This window comes from Falco cherrug, chromosome 16 (assembly GCF_023634085.1).
Source record: "Falco cherrug isolate bFalChe1 chromosome 16, bFalChe1.pri, whole genome shotgun sequence".
In the NCBI taxonomy this organism is placed as follows: Eukaryota; Metazoa; Chordata; class Aves; order Falconiformes; family Falconidae; genus Falco; species Falco cherrug.
This window is the reverse complement of record NC_073712.1, coordinates 5,907,979-5,927,982: the sequence shown is the minus strand read 5'-3', so window position 1 is coordinate 5,927,982 and position 20,004 is coordinate 5,907,979. Positions and strand designations below refer to the sequence as shown.

The 20,004-nt window shown below is 43.6% G+C and overlaps 1 protein-coding gene across 9 annotated transcripts; it reads right to left on the bottom strand.

The window, feature by feature from the left end:
* Nucleotides 1–118: 118 nt before the first annotated feature.
* On the bottom strand, nucleotides 119–19,568 carry ZC3H11A (zinc finger CCCH-type containing 11A). Of its 9 annotated transcripts, none has more exons than XM_055727958.1 (19): nucleotides 19,420–19,565; nucleotides 13,662–13,717; nucleotides 12,224–12,276; nucleotides 11,605–11,806; nucleotides 11,290–11,409; nucleotides 10,403–10,526; nucleotides 9,754–9,957; nucleotides 9,073–9,189; nucleotides 8,462–8,542; nucleotides 7,895–8,005; nucleotides 7,105–7,167; nucleotides 6,754–6,849; nucleotides 6,489–6,554; nucleotides 5,448–5,945; nucleotides 4,740–4,813; nucleotides 3,728–4,052; nucleotides 3,265–3,434; nucleotides 2,775–2,842; nucleotides 119–2,221 (listed from the first exon to the last, which is right to left on the bottom strand). In XM_055727958.1, the coding sequence occupies exons 4-19, from the start codon at nucleotides 11,656–11,658 to the stop codon at nucleotides 1,957–1,959; spliced, it is 2,436 nt and encodes an 811-aa protein (XP_055583933.1). In that variant the 5' UTR covers nucleotides 11,659–11,806; nucleotides 12,224–12,276; nucleotides 13,662–13,717; nucleotides 19,420–19,565; the 3' UTR covers nucleotides 119–1,956. The 9 variants fall into 9 exon arrangements, with proteins under 9 accessions (XP_055583933.1, XP_027672194.1, XP_055583930.1 ...); XM_027816393.2 differs by having other exon boundaries at nucleotides 14,716–19,563; XM_055727955.1 differs by having other exon boundaries at nucleotides 12,224–14,846; nucleotides 19,420–19,568.
* Nucleotides 19,569–20,004: the final 436 nt, after the last annotated feature.

The window sequence follows — 20,004 nt, the reverse complement described above, 5'->3', positions numbered from 1 at the left end:
GGAGACGAGAGGAGGAGGAGGTGGGGAGGCAAGCAGAGGAGGGGAGAGGGCAAACAGGAGCCAGGGGCCAGCAGGAGGGGTGTCCCCTCACCCCCCCAATAGACTACACACCCACACCTTTCCTGTACCATATTTATTTAAAAACAGTGCTAACCGCTGTTGCGTGGAATAGTTCAACTACCGGTAAAGGCAGAGGAGGCCAGACTATGTTTAATACAATACCTTAAATAGAATACAAATATAAAATGGAAGAATAAAATATTTACAGAAACCATGGCATACACCAAATCTCACCCCGGCAGAGGGAGCAGCAAAGGCTGACAACAGAGCAAGAGGAGGGAAGCCAAGGGGGGAAGCCTTCCTCGCCAGGCTCGGGCACACTCTTCCTCTCTCCCCCAGTCACCGCTGGCAACGTCTCACCGTGAGAAAGTCCTTCAGCAGGATAAAGGATCGGCAGCTTGGAGCCAGGTGACCCTTCTGGAGCCAGAACAGCAGTTTCCTAAATTTTGGTTTCAAACCTTTCCTCTAGGAACTAAGACATCACAGTGGATTATCAAAGCACATAAGTGTTTTCTTCCAAAGAGAAAGTATTTACAATCAACTCAAAACAACTCTTTTTTTTCCTCTGCCAGCAGCAAATGCCTGAGGGCCCCTACGGCTTCACAAATCATAGTAAGAAGAGACTAAAGTTCTCCAAAGAATTCAAGAAAACAATTCAAAATATGCCTGCTAGGGAAAACTGGTGGCAGGGTACACAATACACCTCAGCCTCAGCTATTTTCTTCAGGGTCCCAAATTCAGACTGCATGTAGAACCTGTGGCAGAGCAGCAGCCTCCAGCATGTACTCATACACGGAGCTCAAGCCTCGGTGGTGGGGTGGGGGTGCCAGGGAGACTGAAGGGAGGATCCCTGGGGCATGCCCGAAAAGAGCATGGTTGGTCCTGCAGCAGTACCAGGTTCCAAGATCTCCAGCCCAGGCACACGCTCCCCCTTGGGTCGGTGCCAGCGGTGGCACGGCACAGCGGGCAGGAGGCGAGACGAAGCCGACGGTGTTTGAGCACGAGTCCGAGCAGCCACCGCTTCCCGACAGAAGACGAGCCAGCAGCTCAGCAGAGCAATTCTTGGAACCAAGAGGCACTTAAACCAATTCTTAGTTAACCAATTCTTAGTTTGCCAATTTACTGCAGACTGCGAGAGGAATCCCAGCTATCCACCCCAGAATCCTGTTCGCATCAGCAAAAAGCACCAAACCTCCCCAAGCTTTGGTACAGTACAACAAAATCAGAGGGGGGTATTCTAGCTGTACTGCAGAGATGCTGCTTTTCCACACTGATATTGTATCATCCCTGATAATTCCAAGTGAGGCTGGATGGACTGACCCCAACCACCACCCCTGGCAGCACATTTGGTCCAAAATATTAACTATTCTGCTCCCTCCCACCCCAACATTTAATTAAGTTACACTAAAAGATTAAAGTCAAAATGATAACATACATAAATAAAACTCAAGAGTTGACATAGTAACTCCAGGCTTTAGATATCAACTGTCCAAGAAGTCAGAAAAAGCTTGGAAATGCGCTGAACGGTGTTTTGCCAAGGGTGGGAGAGGAAGGAAGGAAGCTTTAAGCCTTTGGAGCATCACTGAATCAGTACATCAGTTCATGACCACCACAGTCTGCAGATGGGCATCTCTCTGTCCCAAAATAAACAAGTGCTTTGTCCTCTTAATGTCAAAGGTAACCACCGATAGTTACAGAATGGATGCACAGGACCTTGACTCTGACCAGCAGGGAAATTTAGGACAAAGGAGTGCAGATACTGCCAATTTCTACCAGTTCAACTGTGCTTTAAGACTCATTGCAAAGCCTTAGCTAGAAAAAGGATCACCTCTGGGTATCCAATAAAATATAAAGTTTTAATTTTTTTTTTTTTTTTAAGCCTTAAGAATATGCAGTTCAGCTGTCAATCATTTCAGAGAGTTCCAGGAGGAGGTCATCCTCATCCTTCCCCGGGTCCAGGTCAATTTCTGCTTCCAGTTTGCCTCCTGAGATTTCCCAAATAAGTTTCTCGAAGTCATCTTCTACGGATAAGGGTGCTTTCCCAGCCCCTGTGGAGCTCAGCCGGCGTGTTTTCACCGGTACTTGTGAAGAAGTTGAAGTTGAGCTTGAGACCTCGGACTGTGCCATGAAGTCTGCTTGGCTTCCAATATGCAGTTCAGGACTTGGAAGAACAAGAAAGAGCAAATCAGTGAATGACATTCCTTAACCAGAGAGATGTTTTCTGCAAACCAGCGCTTAAAGCTGTAGTTAATCCCTCTGACACCTCAACCTTACACTGGGATTGTTATTCAATTAACCTGGGGCAGTACTGATAAGAGTCCAATGTATCAGCAGGTACATTTTTCAGTTTGGAGATTTATCCGTGAAGACAGAGCAGCCTGGGTCTGGCCAAGACAGTTCCATTTTTGTGATCAGAGACACTCTGCCACTTTTACTAATTTGACTGTAAAAAGATTAAGCAGTCAAACTCTACAGGCATTCAGAAAACCCAAAAAGTCACTGAAAAGCTGTGCCAACTTGCAGCATTTCAAGAAAAAAAAAAATCTAAATAAGCGTTCCTGCTAGCTGCTAGAAAATTATTCCTGATTAATTGTTCCTCTGTTGAATTTGACATTAATTATCTCAAACCTCTTAATTTTTCCACATGCAAAACCCCCTTATGTTTCACATGAAAGACACACTGATCAAGAAAAAGAACAAGTTGTGCCTGTTACCTAGTTTTGGGTTTTTCTCTCCCAGGTACGGAGACCAGGCTGTCTTCTGGCAAAGCAGGAACAACAGCCTAGGAAGAAACAAGACAGTTTTCATGATACGCAGGTAAAAGACTTAGTAAATCCTTCCTCTGCTGCTTCTCCCCTGGCATAGCTGAACCTTAACCAAAATACAGAACCAGGGCACTCCTGAAGAAAACTTTGCTTGAAGTTTACTAATGACCTTGTGTCTTTTGTAAGAACACAGCGTTAATGGACAAAATCCTTCATAGCACAGAGAAATCATAGCAGAGTATTATGTAAATGCTGCCATTCATCTAATAAAAAGCAGAAGGGTACTACAGCCATCCTGTAGACCACTTCTGGATTTAAAAGAGAACAGAGACGCGCCAAGTATTTCAGCTTTCCATCTTTTCTCCAAGAGGAGGGTAAAACTTGGGCATAAATTTTACTAGGGACCCACTACTGCCTCAGCCACTGTTACCGTCCTTACCACAGCTGCTTTTTTAGCTGGAAGCTCCTGCGTGTCACCACCAGTGGTACTCAGTGGCTTCACTGCCGCCACAGCAGAGGGATGATTCTCAGCTGCTTTACGTTTCAGTGTCTGTTTTGTCAGGCAGGTGGCTTTCCCATCAGAAGGCTTCAGGCACGCCTTAGGTTTGGCTAGAGTAAGAGAAAGAGAGTTGTTCTGCCTCAGGAACAAAAAAACCCAAACAGCTTCTCTTTAACAGTCCCATGATCCTTCTAGTTAAATATAGTTGGCCATAACAACTACACTCCAATTTCCCAGATTCACAGCAGTTATTTTCCACATAGTAAACACTGTTTACCAACAAGCCATAAAAGGAGCAAAGAAGTTACAAAAAGGAGCCAGTTACAACATGAAAATTGTCATGATCTGCCTTTCTTTCAAAACACGACCTAAAGTAACTCTTTAACATACAGCCAACGCTTACTTTTAGCTTTCCGTTCTGGAAGTTGAGCTGCCTGTTTCCCTGGGGGTACAGCAGCATCCTTTCCTGGGCTTTGAACGCCATGTTCTGGAGGTTTCACCAACGCCCTCTTCATGAATTGGGAACATGGCCCTGAAACCACGGTGGATTCAGGATTCCCTGATGCTGGAGTTTTATCCTTCACTGCTTTTTCAACAGGAGATGGCACAGCAGCTGCTTCCTTCTGAAGTTTCTCTTCTTGGCATCGTTTCAGTTGCCGCTTTTCCTTCATAATCTCTTCAAGGCTCTTCACTTGAACTTTAGCATTAGGTGCACTCTGATCAGAGGGCTAGAAAAAAACAAAAAGAGGACTAATAGCACAAAAATCTATGGAGATTTTGTTAAGAAAATCTGAGTGGCAACGCCTCCAAAATGGCTCCACGTGGAACAGAGCATGTTAATACCATTCAGATCTGACATTTTTTCCATAAAACATTACCTGTAACAAGATCCATGCTTTACTATGGAAATACTGTTTCAAAAGCCTGCAATTCCCAACACAGCAAGCTTCTTTAATAGAGCAGAAGACTCTAGCTGTAACCTATTGCATTCTTTTTAGGCACCAGTCATACAAGCTCCCCAATACAGCATTCACTGTAAGTCTGATTCCCTCTCATAAAAAGCTTTAGCCTTCTCTGTTGAAACACCTCAAGATTTTAAGATATTCTTCAAGTCTGACAGATAAAGTCACTGACAAGAAAAACATTCCCTCCACATTAACCTCACAGATTTTATCTGGTGCTAATAGGGGGGTTTATTCATTATCAGGTATAATCAGATTAATTCAGTGCTTGAGGATTACAGTACTGTCTGGAAATGTTATTGAAAGTGACAGGACTTAGGACTTTACTGAAGCACTTACCAAACACCAAAAGGTAGGAGCACACTCAAACTGGCAGCAAGCAGTGAGTTACACAAAAAGTGAGAAAATTTATCAGAAATTTTATGAATATATCTGTCTTTACAAAGGACTCACCTCTGCAGGTGCAGAGACTGCTTTAGGAGAAAGCTTATTCAATTCCACTATCTTCTTTTCTTCCCTTCCAGGTCCTTTAAAACAAGCAAAAAAAATTAATAAATCTGTCAACAGCAGAAGTAAAGAAATCTGGTTACCTCTGTTTCCTTGGTGTGTTTATTTCCTCATGTCTAGTAAAAGGACAGAGGGAAAGGCTACAGTAAGCAATCCACAGTATTTGAGCCATCCTTCCCTCAATCACACTCACTCTTTTTACGTGGCTTATATGATCTTAATGATGAGATCTTTGATGCTCTGTCATTTTTGACAAAAACTGGCCCTCACATTCAGAAGTTGATCCAAGCTTCGCAAACACATATACCTCAATAGCCAAGTTAAACACCACATATGCCAGAGAGGAGGTAAACTTGGATTCAGCACAGGCAAGATTCCATATCACAAACAGATGGCAGAAAAAAACAGAAGAGAAATTAGATTACAAAGTTCCTCAATGAATGAAATTTCCAGTGGGAAATACAGAAAACTATAGTGTAATGCATGGAAAATAATATGGTTGCGTATTTCAGCACTGTCTTGTACCTTGCAGCCTTAAAACTCTTTCATCCTCTAGTACAGACTGAAGGAAAAAGCAAAGCAAATCCTGAGCAAACTGAATTTGCTTGACAGAGGAAGCACTTCACCAGGGCAGGTACCAAATCATCTTATTACCTATTAGCTTTGTGATCCGTAACAATCTCCTCCCTGTCGGGGCAGGTTCGGGTTGGGCTGGTGGAGCTGGCACATTTTCTCCACTCTGCTGCATTCGCAGAGCTTTCTCCTGCTTGATTTCTTCCAAGGTTTTAATACGCACTTCTCCTGCTGGCTTGGCTTTACCTGCAGACTCTGCCAGCTGCACTTTGCTGGGCACAGGCGGAGCAAGTGTGCTCTGCTTCTTGGGCTCACTCTCAACTTTCACCTTGGTAGGCAACTCTTCTGGTTTTTGCTTCTCGTCTTCCATTCGCTTGCGTTTTTTTTCAACCGGGGCTCCTGAGAAAGCTTTGATGCGAACTGCAGGAGGTCTTGCCCCCAAGCTGGGATCTTCTGTTTTACCACATCCTTCGGTCTGGGGTTTAGCTTGAGGCTCTCCTCGTCTCTGATTAGCTCTCTCAAGACGAATTTCCTCCAGTGTTTTCACATGGATCTTTCCTGCTGGCTTAGCAGCCTTCTCTGTCATCATCAGAAAAAAACAGATAAGCACCAACATTTAAACAGAGTCCAACAACATTTAAAGTCTCCCGAATTTGTCACAGTACTAAGGAAAACTAGGTTTGACCGTTCCTAATAATGCATCTTAGGACAATATAACTGCATTAATATTCTCCTCCTTTGAGCCACTTGTCTTTTGAAAATGAGTGCTCTCCAGAGAGCTGCAACACAAAAAAAACATTAGCCCATTTTGTTTCTTTCTCAGACTGTGCCTCTCTGTTAGCATCTCAAACTCCTGCTCCTGGTAGTGGTTCTATTCTACCTACGTGTAAGTGTACTGCAGCTTCTGATTGTTCACAGCAGGAGCATGAAACCTTGACAAGGCACAAGTGGAAACACCCCCCCCCCCCCTCCCAGAGTCAGATCTCTGACAGCAGCCATCAGGACAGCTTCAGTACTTGAGCAAAAGAAATCAGGCAGGTTTTTTAAATTAACTTGTAGGGCTGTATGGAATTTCATGAAAAGAAAAAAAAGGGGAAGGCATATTTAATAGCCAGTTATTACCTGTCTCAGTACTGGTCTGTTCAGAGGGTAATCCTAGCCTCTCCTTCAGAGACTTGGGGACTTGAACTACAAGACAGAACGGTAAAAGTTAGGGAGACTGCACAAATCTCAATTTTGTGTTCACATCTTGATACGAGGCAGGAGATCACTTCACCGAGATTTCAAGTTACCCTGAGCCCTCAACCAAGATGCAAAAGTTCCATTAAAAGAAAGGACAAACAGAAAATCTGTGCATTCAATCCAGAGGTCTGTTTAGTAGCTGTACCTCTCTTTGGTGCTTTGTCAGCATTCTCCAGAATCTCCATCTTCTTCCCCAGCCTTTCAGCAAGGTTGCGCCTTAGTGGAAGGACACTTTTACCACCTTTGGAAAGAGAGAAACAAGAAATACTGTAAGAACATACCTCTGGAGGAGGCTTTTAGAACAGTCAGCCACAGACTTCAATCCTTCCAGGTATACTTTCTTGTATTTGTCTTTCGCTTGGTAATAAAATTTGCCATTTCTGCAGCCAATACAGATCTCCACCAAAACTTCCCTCCCACATACAGAAAAATGCCCTTAAATATAGTCATGTTTAGATGAGGGCACCCAAACAAACAGCTCACAAAAAACTCTTACCTACAGATGTTTTCGGTTTTCCCAGTCTGTCAGCAAGGTTCAGTCGAATCACAGGCTCCTCCCCTAAAACAAATCATCATCTCTTTAATGCACAGAAACCAGCAGCCAGTAAAAACATTGTCTTCTAGCTCACGTCCCAGTAAAAAGACACTCTTTTGGTATCCAAACCACATAAACAAGCAACTACAAGTAGTCCCACGCATTTCTTGCATTTAAAAGGAATTGTGCAGATCTAGACACAATCATTTATACAGACTCATATCACACTACTGTTTGCAGCTGCCACTGCCAGCCTCTTCAATGCTTCCAAGGTGCACTACTTGTGTCATGCCATCTTCTGTAGGTCTTCCCTTTCATTACTCTCGTTATCCCCTTATTGTGTACTGACACTTGTTTTGACATCAGCATCTCCCTCTGCTGCTAATGCACTTAACCCAAGCACTGACATTGTCACATGCCGTCAACACATTAGCTCATTCACAAATCTCACTCAACGTCAGGAATCACAGAAGTCAAATGAAGCATGTTTGAGACTCTGTGGGATGGTGATAATGTATGATTAGCTATGGCTTAACGTCAAGCTGATTAAAAAAAGCACTTCTTGATCTTTTATTGCAATACAACAAATGCCAAGTCTCTCCAATACAACCAGGGCCTTTAAACATAAAAGCACAGTTTTAATAAGAAAAGGCAGCACCCAGCAGATTAACGTGTCTGAATTACCTTAATTATCACCTAACCTTTTGGTTTAGAAGCCATGAAACCATAAAACAACAGTATTCACTGTTACCTTGCTTTGTAGACAGAGTCACAGTTCTCACTACTGTCCGTTCATTTTCCTTTTCTGGCACAGGAACAGTCAGAGATTGGAGTGGATGAACAGAAACTCCTGAAGGACCCTCTGATCATAGCAAGCAAAACATAAGGACGTTTAGGAAAAAAACCCCAACAAAACAGAACACAAGAACTATCATGAAGACAAAAACCATAGTTATTCATTACTGTCAAACACATAATGACCAGTGCATGTAAAAAAAAAAAAAAAAAAAAAAAAAAAAGCGCTGAGCAATTTCCCTCTGATTTGCCCTTGGAATTCCTGTCTGGAATACCAGCTGTTCGAGTTTAACAAAACAGATTGCACGCCAAAGTAGCTCAAGATCCCCAGCTAAACATGGAAATCTCCCATCCTGAACACTACAGTGCAAAAAAGTTCCCCCCCCCCCCCTTTTTTTTTGGCAAATTAACTGTATTTGCCCATACACAGACAGCTGGCCAGGTTCTGTCAGAAGGATTAAAAACAAAAAAACAAAAACCACATGAACAGAAGGCAGAGGGATAACAGGGGATATTAACTCACCACCTTGTTTTTTTGTTTTTTCCTTTAGTTTCTTCAATTTGATTTCTTCCAGTGTTTTTATTCCAAAATTTAAGTTGACATCTGAAAACACAAAACGGTTAAAGTGAGACTTAAAAGGCACATGTTGAAGAGCACAGATCACCAAGCTTCTTACAGCTCAACCTTTCTGAAGTATTTCAAATGAACCCCGTCAACACTCCCAACAAGTAAAAAAGCCATAGAACGGGGGTATTTTAGTAAGCAGCTGGGACCTTTCTTTGCCCCTCCTCCCATCCTGCAGGGTAAAACCTATAGTTTTAAGTATTTTTAATCCATCTACATGATATTAGATTGCTCTATCGTTAGACATGGCTTTCCACAACTTTTCAGAGGACACAACTGCAGGCATTTAAACTCCACTCTGCAGCTCTGTTTCGCTCTACAGAAGTAAACAAGGAGTTTATCTGTCTGAGCCAAGGGACATACAACATGTTTAGATAAGAACAAGCTCATGGAAATAACTGACTCCATCCAGCTCCCCTATGTTCTACCATATTTTCGGAACACATTGCTTTTGAGTTAATTATCAAATTCTCCTTCCAATCCATCCTACTACAGCAGTTAAAGACTACCTTGCTTTGTATTAGCATTGGATTTCCTAGTGGAAATTATCCTCAATCCATTATGGGCTTCTGTCGCTGGTTGCTGGACGGGTGTTTTAGTTTCATCTCCTTCTTCAGAAAGCTGGTCTAAAAGGCAAAAATAAACCTGTTCAGTTACAGAGCAGGGATTAAACAAGATTTTTCATGTTTACATAGCTCATACAATGACATTGCAGTCCATGGTTCAGGTTCTGTTCGTATTCTTAGCTACAAACACAAACAACTGTTTATAGAAGGATTTTTTTTTTTTTTTAAACAGCTATATTGACTTGACAAACTCATGCAATAGAAGAGCTACACTGGGAAAAACCCGAACTTTTAGGACTCCAAAGTCTTGCCTGTAGCTTTAAACCAGGGGTCCTCAAACTACGGCCCGTAGGCCAGATATGGCCCCCCAGGGTCCTCAATCCGCCCTCCGGTATTTACAGACCCCACCCCCCCACCCACCCCCCGCCGGGGGTTGGGGCTGGGGGGGGGGGTTGGGGGAGGAACCAAGCAGCCGCAGATGACTGCCTGCCACTTCATCCGCGCGCTGGACCCCTGTTTAAAAAGTTTGAGGACCCCTGCTTTAAACACTACACAATTCAACTATTTTGTGATTTATATATACATTCAGAGTAGAAATGCCTTCAGTAAGTAAAAAACGCTCACCATCATCATCTTCATCATCATCTGCAGCATTGATTACAACTGGAGGATGTGTAGGACTTGGGACATTTTCAGAGTTTTCCACTTTCATCACCCCCCTCAGTTGTGGACAGGGATTTGACTGGACAGAAAGTTTGTTTTGCTGCAGTGATATCTGAGCCATTTTTACATCGTCTTCTGCAGACTCAGGTGGACTTGGAAGTGTAGCTAGAGGAAGAGGAGGACCATCTGTAATTTGGCCATTTAACACTTTGACCCCAACGCCGCACTCACTGTGTAGATATGGTAGATAAGGCAGATAACCCACTTGGATACTGAATTTAAAGTTGTTTCTTCTTCATCTCTGGTTACACTGTAAACAATGGCTTCCCTTCACACAAAAAACTCATTACCTTACACCCAGAAAGGATTAAAAGAGGAGAAAGCAACCTGAAAGGCAAAGATCACACAAAGCACAGAGAAGCCAAGCACAAAAGAAAAAATTAAACACCAGAATTACATTCCGTTTAGCTAACAGCTTCCAACTGCAGACTTCTCCCTGCACTTATAAATGAGCAGTTACTCGATGTCTTCTACGGTACTGTATGCACTCCTAGGCAATATTCAAAATTAGTTATTTAATACTTAAAGAAAAAGGACCCAAGAAACTCACTTTTGCTTGGTGGTAAGAAGAGTCCCTCAACATAACGTCCTTTTGCGTGATGAAAAGCACAGTTGGCTTTTTGACAGCCTACTGGTTGATTCTCCCAGTAGCAAGGAATCTCACTCCGTTTTTTCTGAAGACGGAAAGAAAGAAAAGCTCACGGTAACACTCACTTAAGATTGGCAAAGAGACAGTTTCACATCATGCCAGAGACAGGACCATCGCAGCGCAGTGCTGCAACACTGTTCCAAAGGTCTATTTATCACTCAAATTATTTCAGGGCGTACACACAAAGTTTGTGTAAGCTGTAACAACCACGTATTATCTAGCCTGCCCATCGTTCAGTCTGAGAAGACAAGCACTCTAACATGTCAATTCAGGGTGGGTTAAACTAATACAACGTGCAAAATACCAGGATTATTCAGAGGGAAAAAATGCCTTAAATTGCCTAGGTTAAATCTATGGGAATTTCTTTCAGAGCCTAATTCCCTCACATCTTTTCTCTTCCCACCTTCTACGACCCCAAGAGGTCAGAACAATATTATCTGAAGAAATCCAGGGCAGAAAAGACCTGACAGGCCATTATAAAGCCTAGCCTTTAGGAGGCTAGTGCAGGCTGTTCACTGCCACCCTGCCCCAGCACATTCAAGCAGTCTGATCAATGAGGTTGTAAGAAAATAAATGTCAGCACCTAACACAAGAATTTCTTGCTGAGCTATACCTAAGAAATCATTTTTTCTTTCCCCAGCTTTCTCCCATCCCTCTCCTAGTAACAGAAACCAGTATCATATTAAAGTAAGTAAATCCATCAGGGAAAGCACATTCAGTCCACCTACAGCAAGGAAAAATGCTTTCTGTGATTTAGTTTGAGAACGCATCTTTACACAAACACTCACATCAATTTCCATGTGTCTGAATCTGCAGATATTCCTGAAACAGCGACCCTCCTGCCAGAGCGTGCAGACGGTTTCACTTCCCAGAGCAGCTTCACAGTGGCGGAAGGAACAGCTGTCTCCCTGTAACCAACAGGAAATCAACAAAAAGGAATATAAAAGAGTACAGCCTAAAAAAATGTCCATGCTATTAGAACTGGAAGCAGAATCTTACTTATTAAGCTAACAGAAATCTGTATGTCTCCTCCCACTCTTCCCTCTCCTCATAAAAACTAGAAAGGTAAAAATAACCCTAAAGCAAAAGAAACCCGAACATACCTTGTTACATGTGGAATAGAAATAGAAGTAGCAGTCATCTCCTTGGTTAGACATAATGGGCAAATTCTTAGAATGAGTTCAGGTTCTAAGGGTTCACTCAACAGGGACTTCCTCCAGTTTTGGCAAGAGCTGGTTTCACTCTTTCTTGGCCTGAAAATCTTCTACTGGCTTGAACAGTGAAATCTTCTTTTTAAAAGTAACCCTAAAGAAAGGTATCAATAGGTGAAAAATAATAAAGTAATAAGCGTTTTTACTTATGTAAAAACAGATTTAAAAAATCTTTCTGTTAAACAAATGAGTTTCTTGAGCAGGAGACAATGTCTTGAAATCAGCTGTACACGGTAAGTATCCCAATCCTAAATCAAACTTCTGTAAAAACTGCATGGGTTTGGTGAGCAAGCATTCTCTGCTGTGTCATTAGTAGTAGTTATACGCCTCGGAGCACAGAAAAAACCACTGCATGTGGCTGCACACCCGATGAGAGCCGTTTCTTAAAAAAATGGTTATACATTTGAGTTACCAGCCGATGACTAACCGTGGGTACTAATAATTTCTATAAAACACAGTTGACATATTAAACATTATTTTCCAATCACCATGTATCTTCAAGTTCACGTACCTGGATAACTTCAGCAAAGATACTGATCTTCAAAGACTTCCAGTTAACTTCTCCTGTAGGCCGAACCAACACTGAATCCGTGAATTAATAATAAAGGGGTAGAAAGAATTTTCCTCCTCACATTGCCAAGGGAACCTCTCATCCACAATTCAAACATAGGATGTGCTTTTAAACATCTTACAACTAATGGAGGAAGCAAGTCCATTTGGATACTGTCATACTGGAGACAGCCAGGGGTAGTTAGCTCTTCAAAAAAAAAAAAACCAAAAAGCCAAAAAAACAACAAAAAAACCCAATGCTTTTAAAGATGAGCTTGTGATTCAAAGTGGCTGCAAAAATGAGGATCCATCTTCCACAGCCGGGCAATTATAATTTTTTTTTTTTTTTTTTTAAATTTAAAATTCAGTAAGATGCAATTTCTGGTCTTCAAGTTTTCTTCACCTATTAAGAAAACACAAAAACCTTCCCCCATCTTTATTACCTGTACAGCAAAAACATACTTGTGTGTATAAATACACAAATATGTATATATATATACACATATGTGTTTATACACACACACCAAGAGTAAGTGATAATAAAGTCAGCAAGAGTGATAGTAAAAAATTAGAATTTTTGGCTATTTGCTAGAAGTCTCTTATTTTGAGGGAACTGGAAAAAATGAAAGATCTACAATAATATTTTGATGAATATGCCTTCAAGGCTGATGTTTTATAACATGAGTGATTTGGGGGCCAGCACACAAATATGCATACATATGTACATGCATACAGTATAAACATATCTATACACACAAGCGTGCACAGTATATGTTGTATGACATCCGTATCGAGAACAACTTTTAGCCCTGACCAGACACGTAGAGTTGCAATCAATTAACAGCAGGAAGACAGCAGATCAAGGATACAGCAAGCTTTAAGAGGCAGGGAAATGCTCACTTTGCAAGTGGCATGGCTGCATGATACTGATAATTTTGCATTACTTTGATTTTAGGAAATAATTTGTTTTCTTTTTACATCAGAACAAATACTGCAAGTTTGCCATCATACGCTGTTCCCTAACCCATATATCCATCATTATCCATCACTGCAAGATCACGGAAGGTTTGAAAAGATGGCTTATGTCCAATTCAACAGCTGATGATTTTTTGGTGCCACCAGAGCTGAAACTGATTTATTTAGCCACAAGCAGGTTGTTTGTTTTGGTTTTTTTTTTTTTTTTGTAATGTAAAATCAGATATTTTGATTCTTATTTTTTAGAGATACTAAATGCCATAAAATCTGCAACCAGACCAGATAAAGTTCAAATTGAAGTGATTCTGACCCTTTTCATTAAAATGCTGCACATTCCTGTGCAAAGTATTTCTGACTCTTTTGGACAAAACTGAATGAAATAGTTCTTACAAATTAATAATAAAAGGTTAGAACCTTTTACTCACACAAACACTAGTGAATTTTCCAGGATATTTTTTTTTGGCAGGGAATTTTCCCAAATCTAAAATAAAGAGAGGAGAAGTTGGGTTCTCATATTAGTTATTGTTTTTAGACTGCTTGACAAAGGGAATAAAACAGTAGTTAAGTGCACAGTTTTCCTCCCTTCTTCAGTACTGACGGGACCATTCACTTTTGACCTTCAAAAGCAGGCTTTGTGTCATACTACTTCCTATGCATCTAATTCTAAAGATTACTGGTGCTCCATCACATCGAAATTTGACAAGAAACATCTTTCCAAACATGTTACCAATACCATCGATTCTTAAATTGAATTTCAAGCGTGATTTCTTCAGTTTGCACAAGCCAACACTTAAATAGTTGGCAACTGAAGGACTGCTACCTTGCTGAGCAGAGGCATTCAAATAAAAATTGGAAGGAATACAGTCTAGAAGGCGGCATTTCTTTTCCCTAGGAAGTCAGAGACACCTGTATAATGCAATATTACTGTATCTACCACCTTGGGAGGGGAAAAAAAACCAACAACCCTCAGATGTAGCTCTTTTGAATGCCCAGGTAGCTCAGCAGCATTTGTTGCCTTCATATTCCTGAGCAGACTTCCACAGCTGGTCAGAATTTGAAAGGATTTTGTTTAAGGAACAGGAAAAAAGCAAAACTTAAAAACAAATTTAAAAACCCAACAAAAAGAACTCTGCAAAAACCTCAAAGTTCTAAACTCCATTAGAATCCTTTAATTTTAGAACAGGTTCACTCAAAACCTTTCTTTTTTTTCCCTAAACTGCTATCAGTTAACATGGCTATCTGAGTGCTAAACAGAAGTCAATGGAACTAACCCCTGAAACTGAGCAAAAATGAGTAACTCTGGTGCACTCAGGAGGTCTCTAACGGAAGTTGATGAGAACTTGAAACACTCCTTTTTTTTCTCCAGAAACTTTTTGTATCAAGAGATTTTTAATTCATTTTGTAAAAAAAATAATAAACAATTACAGATGCAGTAGCTAGAGGTCAGGAAAAACATGTCACAAGTGCCATAAAATTTACCTTTGCTAAGGGAAGATAAATAGTACAATGAAAGTCCATCTACTTTTGTTTTACAAGCTTGTCTTTCTTGGTACTGAAGAAACAGTCGTACTCCCTGGTCTAACTTTCCAGCTTGCTGACCTGCCTTTGTCCTGTATCAAAGCGCAAGGAGGAAACAAAATTTTTTGCACCCCAACGCACGTATGACAGAAGTATTATTCCACCTACCTATGGGTATTTTTGGTTATACAGCACAAAGTATATCACTTGGACAATCTCCCTGGCTCCTCTACTTTACACCTTTGATTTCTTACAAAAAAATATTAAAAGATCAACACCCCTACTTATTAAGACAGTCCAATAAGATGACAAGGAAGGAAGAGCACCAGGAACTACATGTTCTAACCCTGACTGCAGTTAAACTTACACCAGCTGCAAAACAGCTGGTGCTGATTTACCTGCTAGCTTGCACTTGGCGCCACCAGCTACATATGGAACAATGCATTATGACGCGTACACAAACCACGCCATCACACCAATCTGAAGCACAGAACCTCTTGCTAGTACAAGAACAAGGTTCTCTGTATGAAAATGGAAAGCTATGTTGTCCAAAGCTGAAGAAGACAGTCAAAATTTCTACTCTAAACATTTTTTTTAGTCAATTCCAGCTGTTAAATATTGTCTCAATACGGACTGGGGGGATGTTCTGAGACAGGGTTATAGCACTCAAGGCCCTCTTGGAGTAAAGACTGCAAGGTTGCTAGCCAAGAAGGGAAATGTTAAAGCAGATGATAGTCTCAGCTTCCTCTGCCATTGAGTCAGGGTCACCTTTCATCATTATCAGAGTCGGTTAGGAGTTACCACAACCATAAGGCACAGCCGCCCCTTGCTGGCTGCAGCCGTTCTATTTGAAGACGTGCCACTTTAGGACCTGAATTAAGACATTCTTCCTTAAGATGAGGGGCAAATCAACCTGTTCCTGAAAGGGCTGATAGACCTGGTGTTTCTCTAACTGTCAAAAGAATAACCCTGAACTGCAGCACTCATGAGATCAGACACTGCTTCAGTACGGATTTGTTTTTAGCTTGACAAATCGAGATGCAGGAGAAGGAATTCCTCAAAGCAACCTTTACAGCAGGGATCTAGTAAAGTGGCCAAGACAAAGCGTTCAGATCCGAGCGCATCACTCTGTAGAAAATCAGTTCAAGTCTAAGATATTTCACCCATCTCCCAGTCCAAAAGCAGCAGGGACACCTTTGATTTGAAAGTCTTTCCATGTGCTCTGCAAAGCCAGGACGTGACCAATGGCAGCAGTTGACTAAGAACTGCAGTTCCCCACTGGCCTCCACGTGCAGGGCAAGAATCTTGCACTCATCAGACAGCTGGGACCACCAGAATGAGCCGAGCTTAGCGCCATTCCCCCTCCTAGGAGGAGACTGCTCCACCTTCTGCTGTTTTAGTCACTTTACCATATAAAAGGTAGAGAGGTTCACTGAAGAGCTATTTCCTGCTTCAAGTGATCCTGTGAAAGATAGTTTGAATGCTGCAGTTCCCGAGGAATGTGAGAGGCTTAAGCAGAATGAGCAAGGAAATCTCTCAAGTACCTGCTAACCTGTTCTCAATGCTCCTATGCTCAAAGTCCTGAATAATTAATTTAAAAATATATCTAAAACATGGCAGCTGGCACCTAGCACTGTGTGTACAACGCCACTCTGGAAAGCCAGGGGTGAGCAGATTAAGGGAAAGCCACACATCAATATGGTAACTTGGTTCTTGTAGGACACTTCCTACTGCAGAAGTTTTGCAAAGCCAGCAGGAGGGAGCTGCCTGTTTTCTAAAAGGGGACTTCTGCTGGTGCAGAAGATGTATCAAAAGATATTGAGTGGATCGTCACTGTCAAAGCAGTCTGTGGTTGGTTCAGGATCCCTGTATCAACAGTTAAATGTGTATTTTTGAGTTGTGCTTTCTCCAAAGCCATGAAAAATATTTCTTCTACAATGCTGTACAGCCATGTTATAGATTGAAACTCCCTAGGGTCACAATCTGCGTGAACTTGCAAAAGGCTGGCTTTGAAAAGAAAAAAAAAAGAGTCATTAATTTTGTAATAGCTCTGTTTATCTGTTAAGTGCATTCTCACCTCCGAGTTCCTTCATAGCAGTATGTAGTTGACCATCTGAGTCCCATAGTTAAGATTCATGTCCTTTCTCCTACCTAGCACCTGCTCAGTAAGCAAAGATGGAATAGGAACACCCAGGCCTGGAGACATTGAACCACTACGGGCTCTAAGCCTATCCGCTGAAAAGAAATAGCTCAATACATCACATGAACAGCAGAAAAATCCAGAAGTGCTTCCTGAGCTTCAGGTTACCAACAGTACCATCACATTTAGGTCCTGGCCCAGCACGCAGGGTGAGTGGTCTGCAAGTGTTGCTGCAACATGCAAGTGTCAAGGTGAGTCCCTGCCCTGCTCTGCCTGACACACGTTTTGAGCATTGCAAGGAGTGTGCCAGGTATTACTGAGGGTCAGCTGAGAAGTTCCATACAACAGATGTGTTTTTCCCAATTTCTGACATCAAGTCAGCATTTTGACAGCATTACTTTCGAGAAGAAAAATCCCTTTATCTTCTCCAAAATCCACTATTGCTGCATTTGCAACAGCTGCACCAGTACAACCCACATCTAAGGCAAATCTGTTTGACAGCTCTCCTTTACTCAGGCACATTTGCAGTCCACTCCTCCTCTTCCAGCCAAAAAAACAGCCCGCTGGCTCTGCCACACCATCACTACTGACAAGAGCTGTACAACACATGAGAGCTGGGAACATACGTCAAACTCCCACTGCTAAAACCGCTGTCTGGGGAGATGGCTGACACAGACATGTTCCAGGAACATTCACCCTCCCTTGCAGCACTTACAGTTGTGATCCCTGGCTGTTGGCCATGGCCCAATGTACACAACACTCTGCTTGGAGACGTTACAAAGGACTCCATGTCCTCAGAAGAGTACCAGGATTGCCACAAGTAGGTTCCCCCCTTCCTCCCCCCAGGATGTGGTACACCAGGTGAACCATCAATCTGAAGTTCCACACAATGGAAGTCTCTGCTCTTCTTCCAGCCAACAGCGCATGCTTTAACAGTCTGCACTAAGGAAGCTCTCTCCGTCTTGCTCAGCGGCAACAGGCACAACTGCAGCACATGCAGGTGTAGCAGTACCCGCAGGTCCCAAAAACTTAAAAAATTTTTAGATAGCACCTATTTTTAATGTAGTGGCTTTCTCTTAATGCATAACCCCTTCTTTCCTGTATTTTTAGTGGGTGGCTCTTCTTTATTGTTCTCTCTGTCTGCCAGCTTTTCCTCCCTGATGTCCAAATGGGCATCAGGAATCGATTCCGAACAAAGGGGACTGCTAAAGCTGCTACATCTTACTCTTGGGTGAGACAAGCATACTTAAAATAAAAGACACTCATCCTTTTTCTGCTTCTGAAACCAACGTTGCAAGGCCTGGCAGCAATTTACTGCGACGATTCATCTTCCTCATTGAAATGTTTTATTAAATCTCAAAAAGAGTCAAGTCTCCCCAGGAAGCAGCCATCTGGAAGGGTGCCATTTTAGATGAGAAGTGATAGCAAGAGTAAGTTTTCTCTAGACTAGCTTTCTTCCTGAAACACATGGTCATCCAGCAATTTCAGCCTACCTGTTCAGCCTGATCATTTTAATGTGTGTCCAATTCAACCATGTGCCACTGTGGCAGTCCTGATATCATTTCAGAATCCCCCATCCCCAGATCTCCTTTTTTACAATCAAATAACCCAGTGTTTTTATTTTGAAAGTATGGCCCAGAGCTCAATCTCTTGGCGTGCAGCGTGCACCCCAAAGCACCAGTTTTGGGAACATTCTGTAGGCTCCACATACTGATCCCTGCAACAGCAAAAATCACTTTTACATTTTCATTACAAACATCAAATTAAGAAAACAGAAACCTCTTTGATCCAATTCTGAAGAAACAAAAACAAACGTCACCCAATTGGATTGTTTTAAACAACCTAAAGGAGAAAAATTAACCGTGACAACCGGGTGCATCCAGAGTTAGTCAGATCCTGAAGGCAGTTCCTTTGGGGGACAGAGGAGCAATTTGTCAGACGACTACGTTACAGCACGCCCGCCCCTTACGTGCATTGCTACAAAAGGCAGGTACAAGGTTCTGACTGAAAATAACGTACACTGCCGGCAGGAGACCACTGGAAGGCGGCGGGGGGGGGGGGGGGGGCGGCCGCAGCCAGGCCCTGTAGAAGGGCTAACAGCCGCGAGAAGGGCAGAGAACGGGAGAGACCAGGGCCGCGGCCCTGTAACCGGGGGAGAGGGGGGCCTTGGGCCTACCTCGGCCAACGGGGAAGCAGCTCCCCCAGTACCCAGGGGGAGACGGGCCTGCCTTGGGCCTACCTCAGGCAACGGGGAAGCAGATCCCGCTTTCTAAAGCCCAGGGGCACCGAGGAGAACCCCTCACCCCCGTCCCCGGGGGTGCGCACTGCCCCAGGGGCCCCGGCGGCCTTCCCCGCCCCAGCGTCCACGGCCACCCCGGCGGGGAGGGCTCAGCGACGCGGCCTGGGCCGCCCGCCCCGGCGGGCGCGGGGGATGCGGCCTGCTTCCCCTCAGGGGAACCGAGGGGACCCGGGCCTGGCGAGAGACCATTCCCCAGCCCCTGCGGTCTACGAACGGCTCTAGTTACCGGCGAGCTGGGACTTTACCGAACCCCAGGGGACCGCCGCTGCCGCCGCTGCGTCGCCTCGGTTCACCGGGGCTGCCGCTCGGGCCGTTGCCTTCCTCTCTGCCAGCCTCAAAGATGGCGCCTAACATACGGGCAACTCAGCCCGCCCGTTGCTAAACGGCTCCACCCGGGCCCACTTCCGCCCGCTGCAACAGGCGTGGGCGGGGCTCCGCGGGGACGCAGCGGGCGGGCGGCACCGCCCCCCTCACCGACAAAAGCGGGGCGGGCGGGGCCCGTAAACAAAGTGGGGCGGGCGGGTTTTCTGTGCTTTGCTTTTCGGAGGGGCCTTGCCAGCAGCTTTAACCCCAGGCAAAGTTCCCCCACTGTGTGTGTGGGGGGGGGGGGGGGGGACACACACGGAGTGGGTGTGCCCCTTCCCCTCCACCACGGCTGTAGAGACCCGTGCCCGCCTTCTGTCAGGGTGCGTGTCTGCCCACCATGGCCGCAGCCCCTGAGGTACCCACCCCTCCCTCACACTGCTGGGTGCTGCCTCAGGGTTACGCTTTCCAAGCTGGAAGCAATTTTATGTCTTCAACCCGCTATCCC

Coding starts and splice junctions, on each gene's coding strand:
- ZC3H11A (XM_055727955.1), bottom strand. CDS start 11,658: ATGTCTAACCAAGGAGATGACTGCTACTTCTATTTCTATTCCACATGT. Junction 9,958..10,402: donor CTTCTTACCACCAAGCAAAA/GTGAGTTTCTTG, acceptor CTCTTCCTCTAG/CTACACTTCCAAGTCCACCT. Junction 9,190..9,753: donor TGATGATGAAGATGATGATG/GTGAGCGTTTTT, acceptor TTTGCCTTTTAG/ACCAGCTTTCTGAAGAAGGA.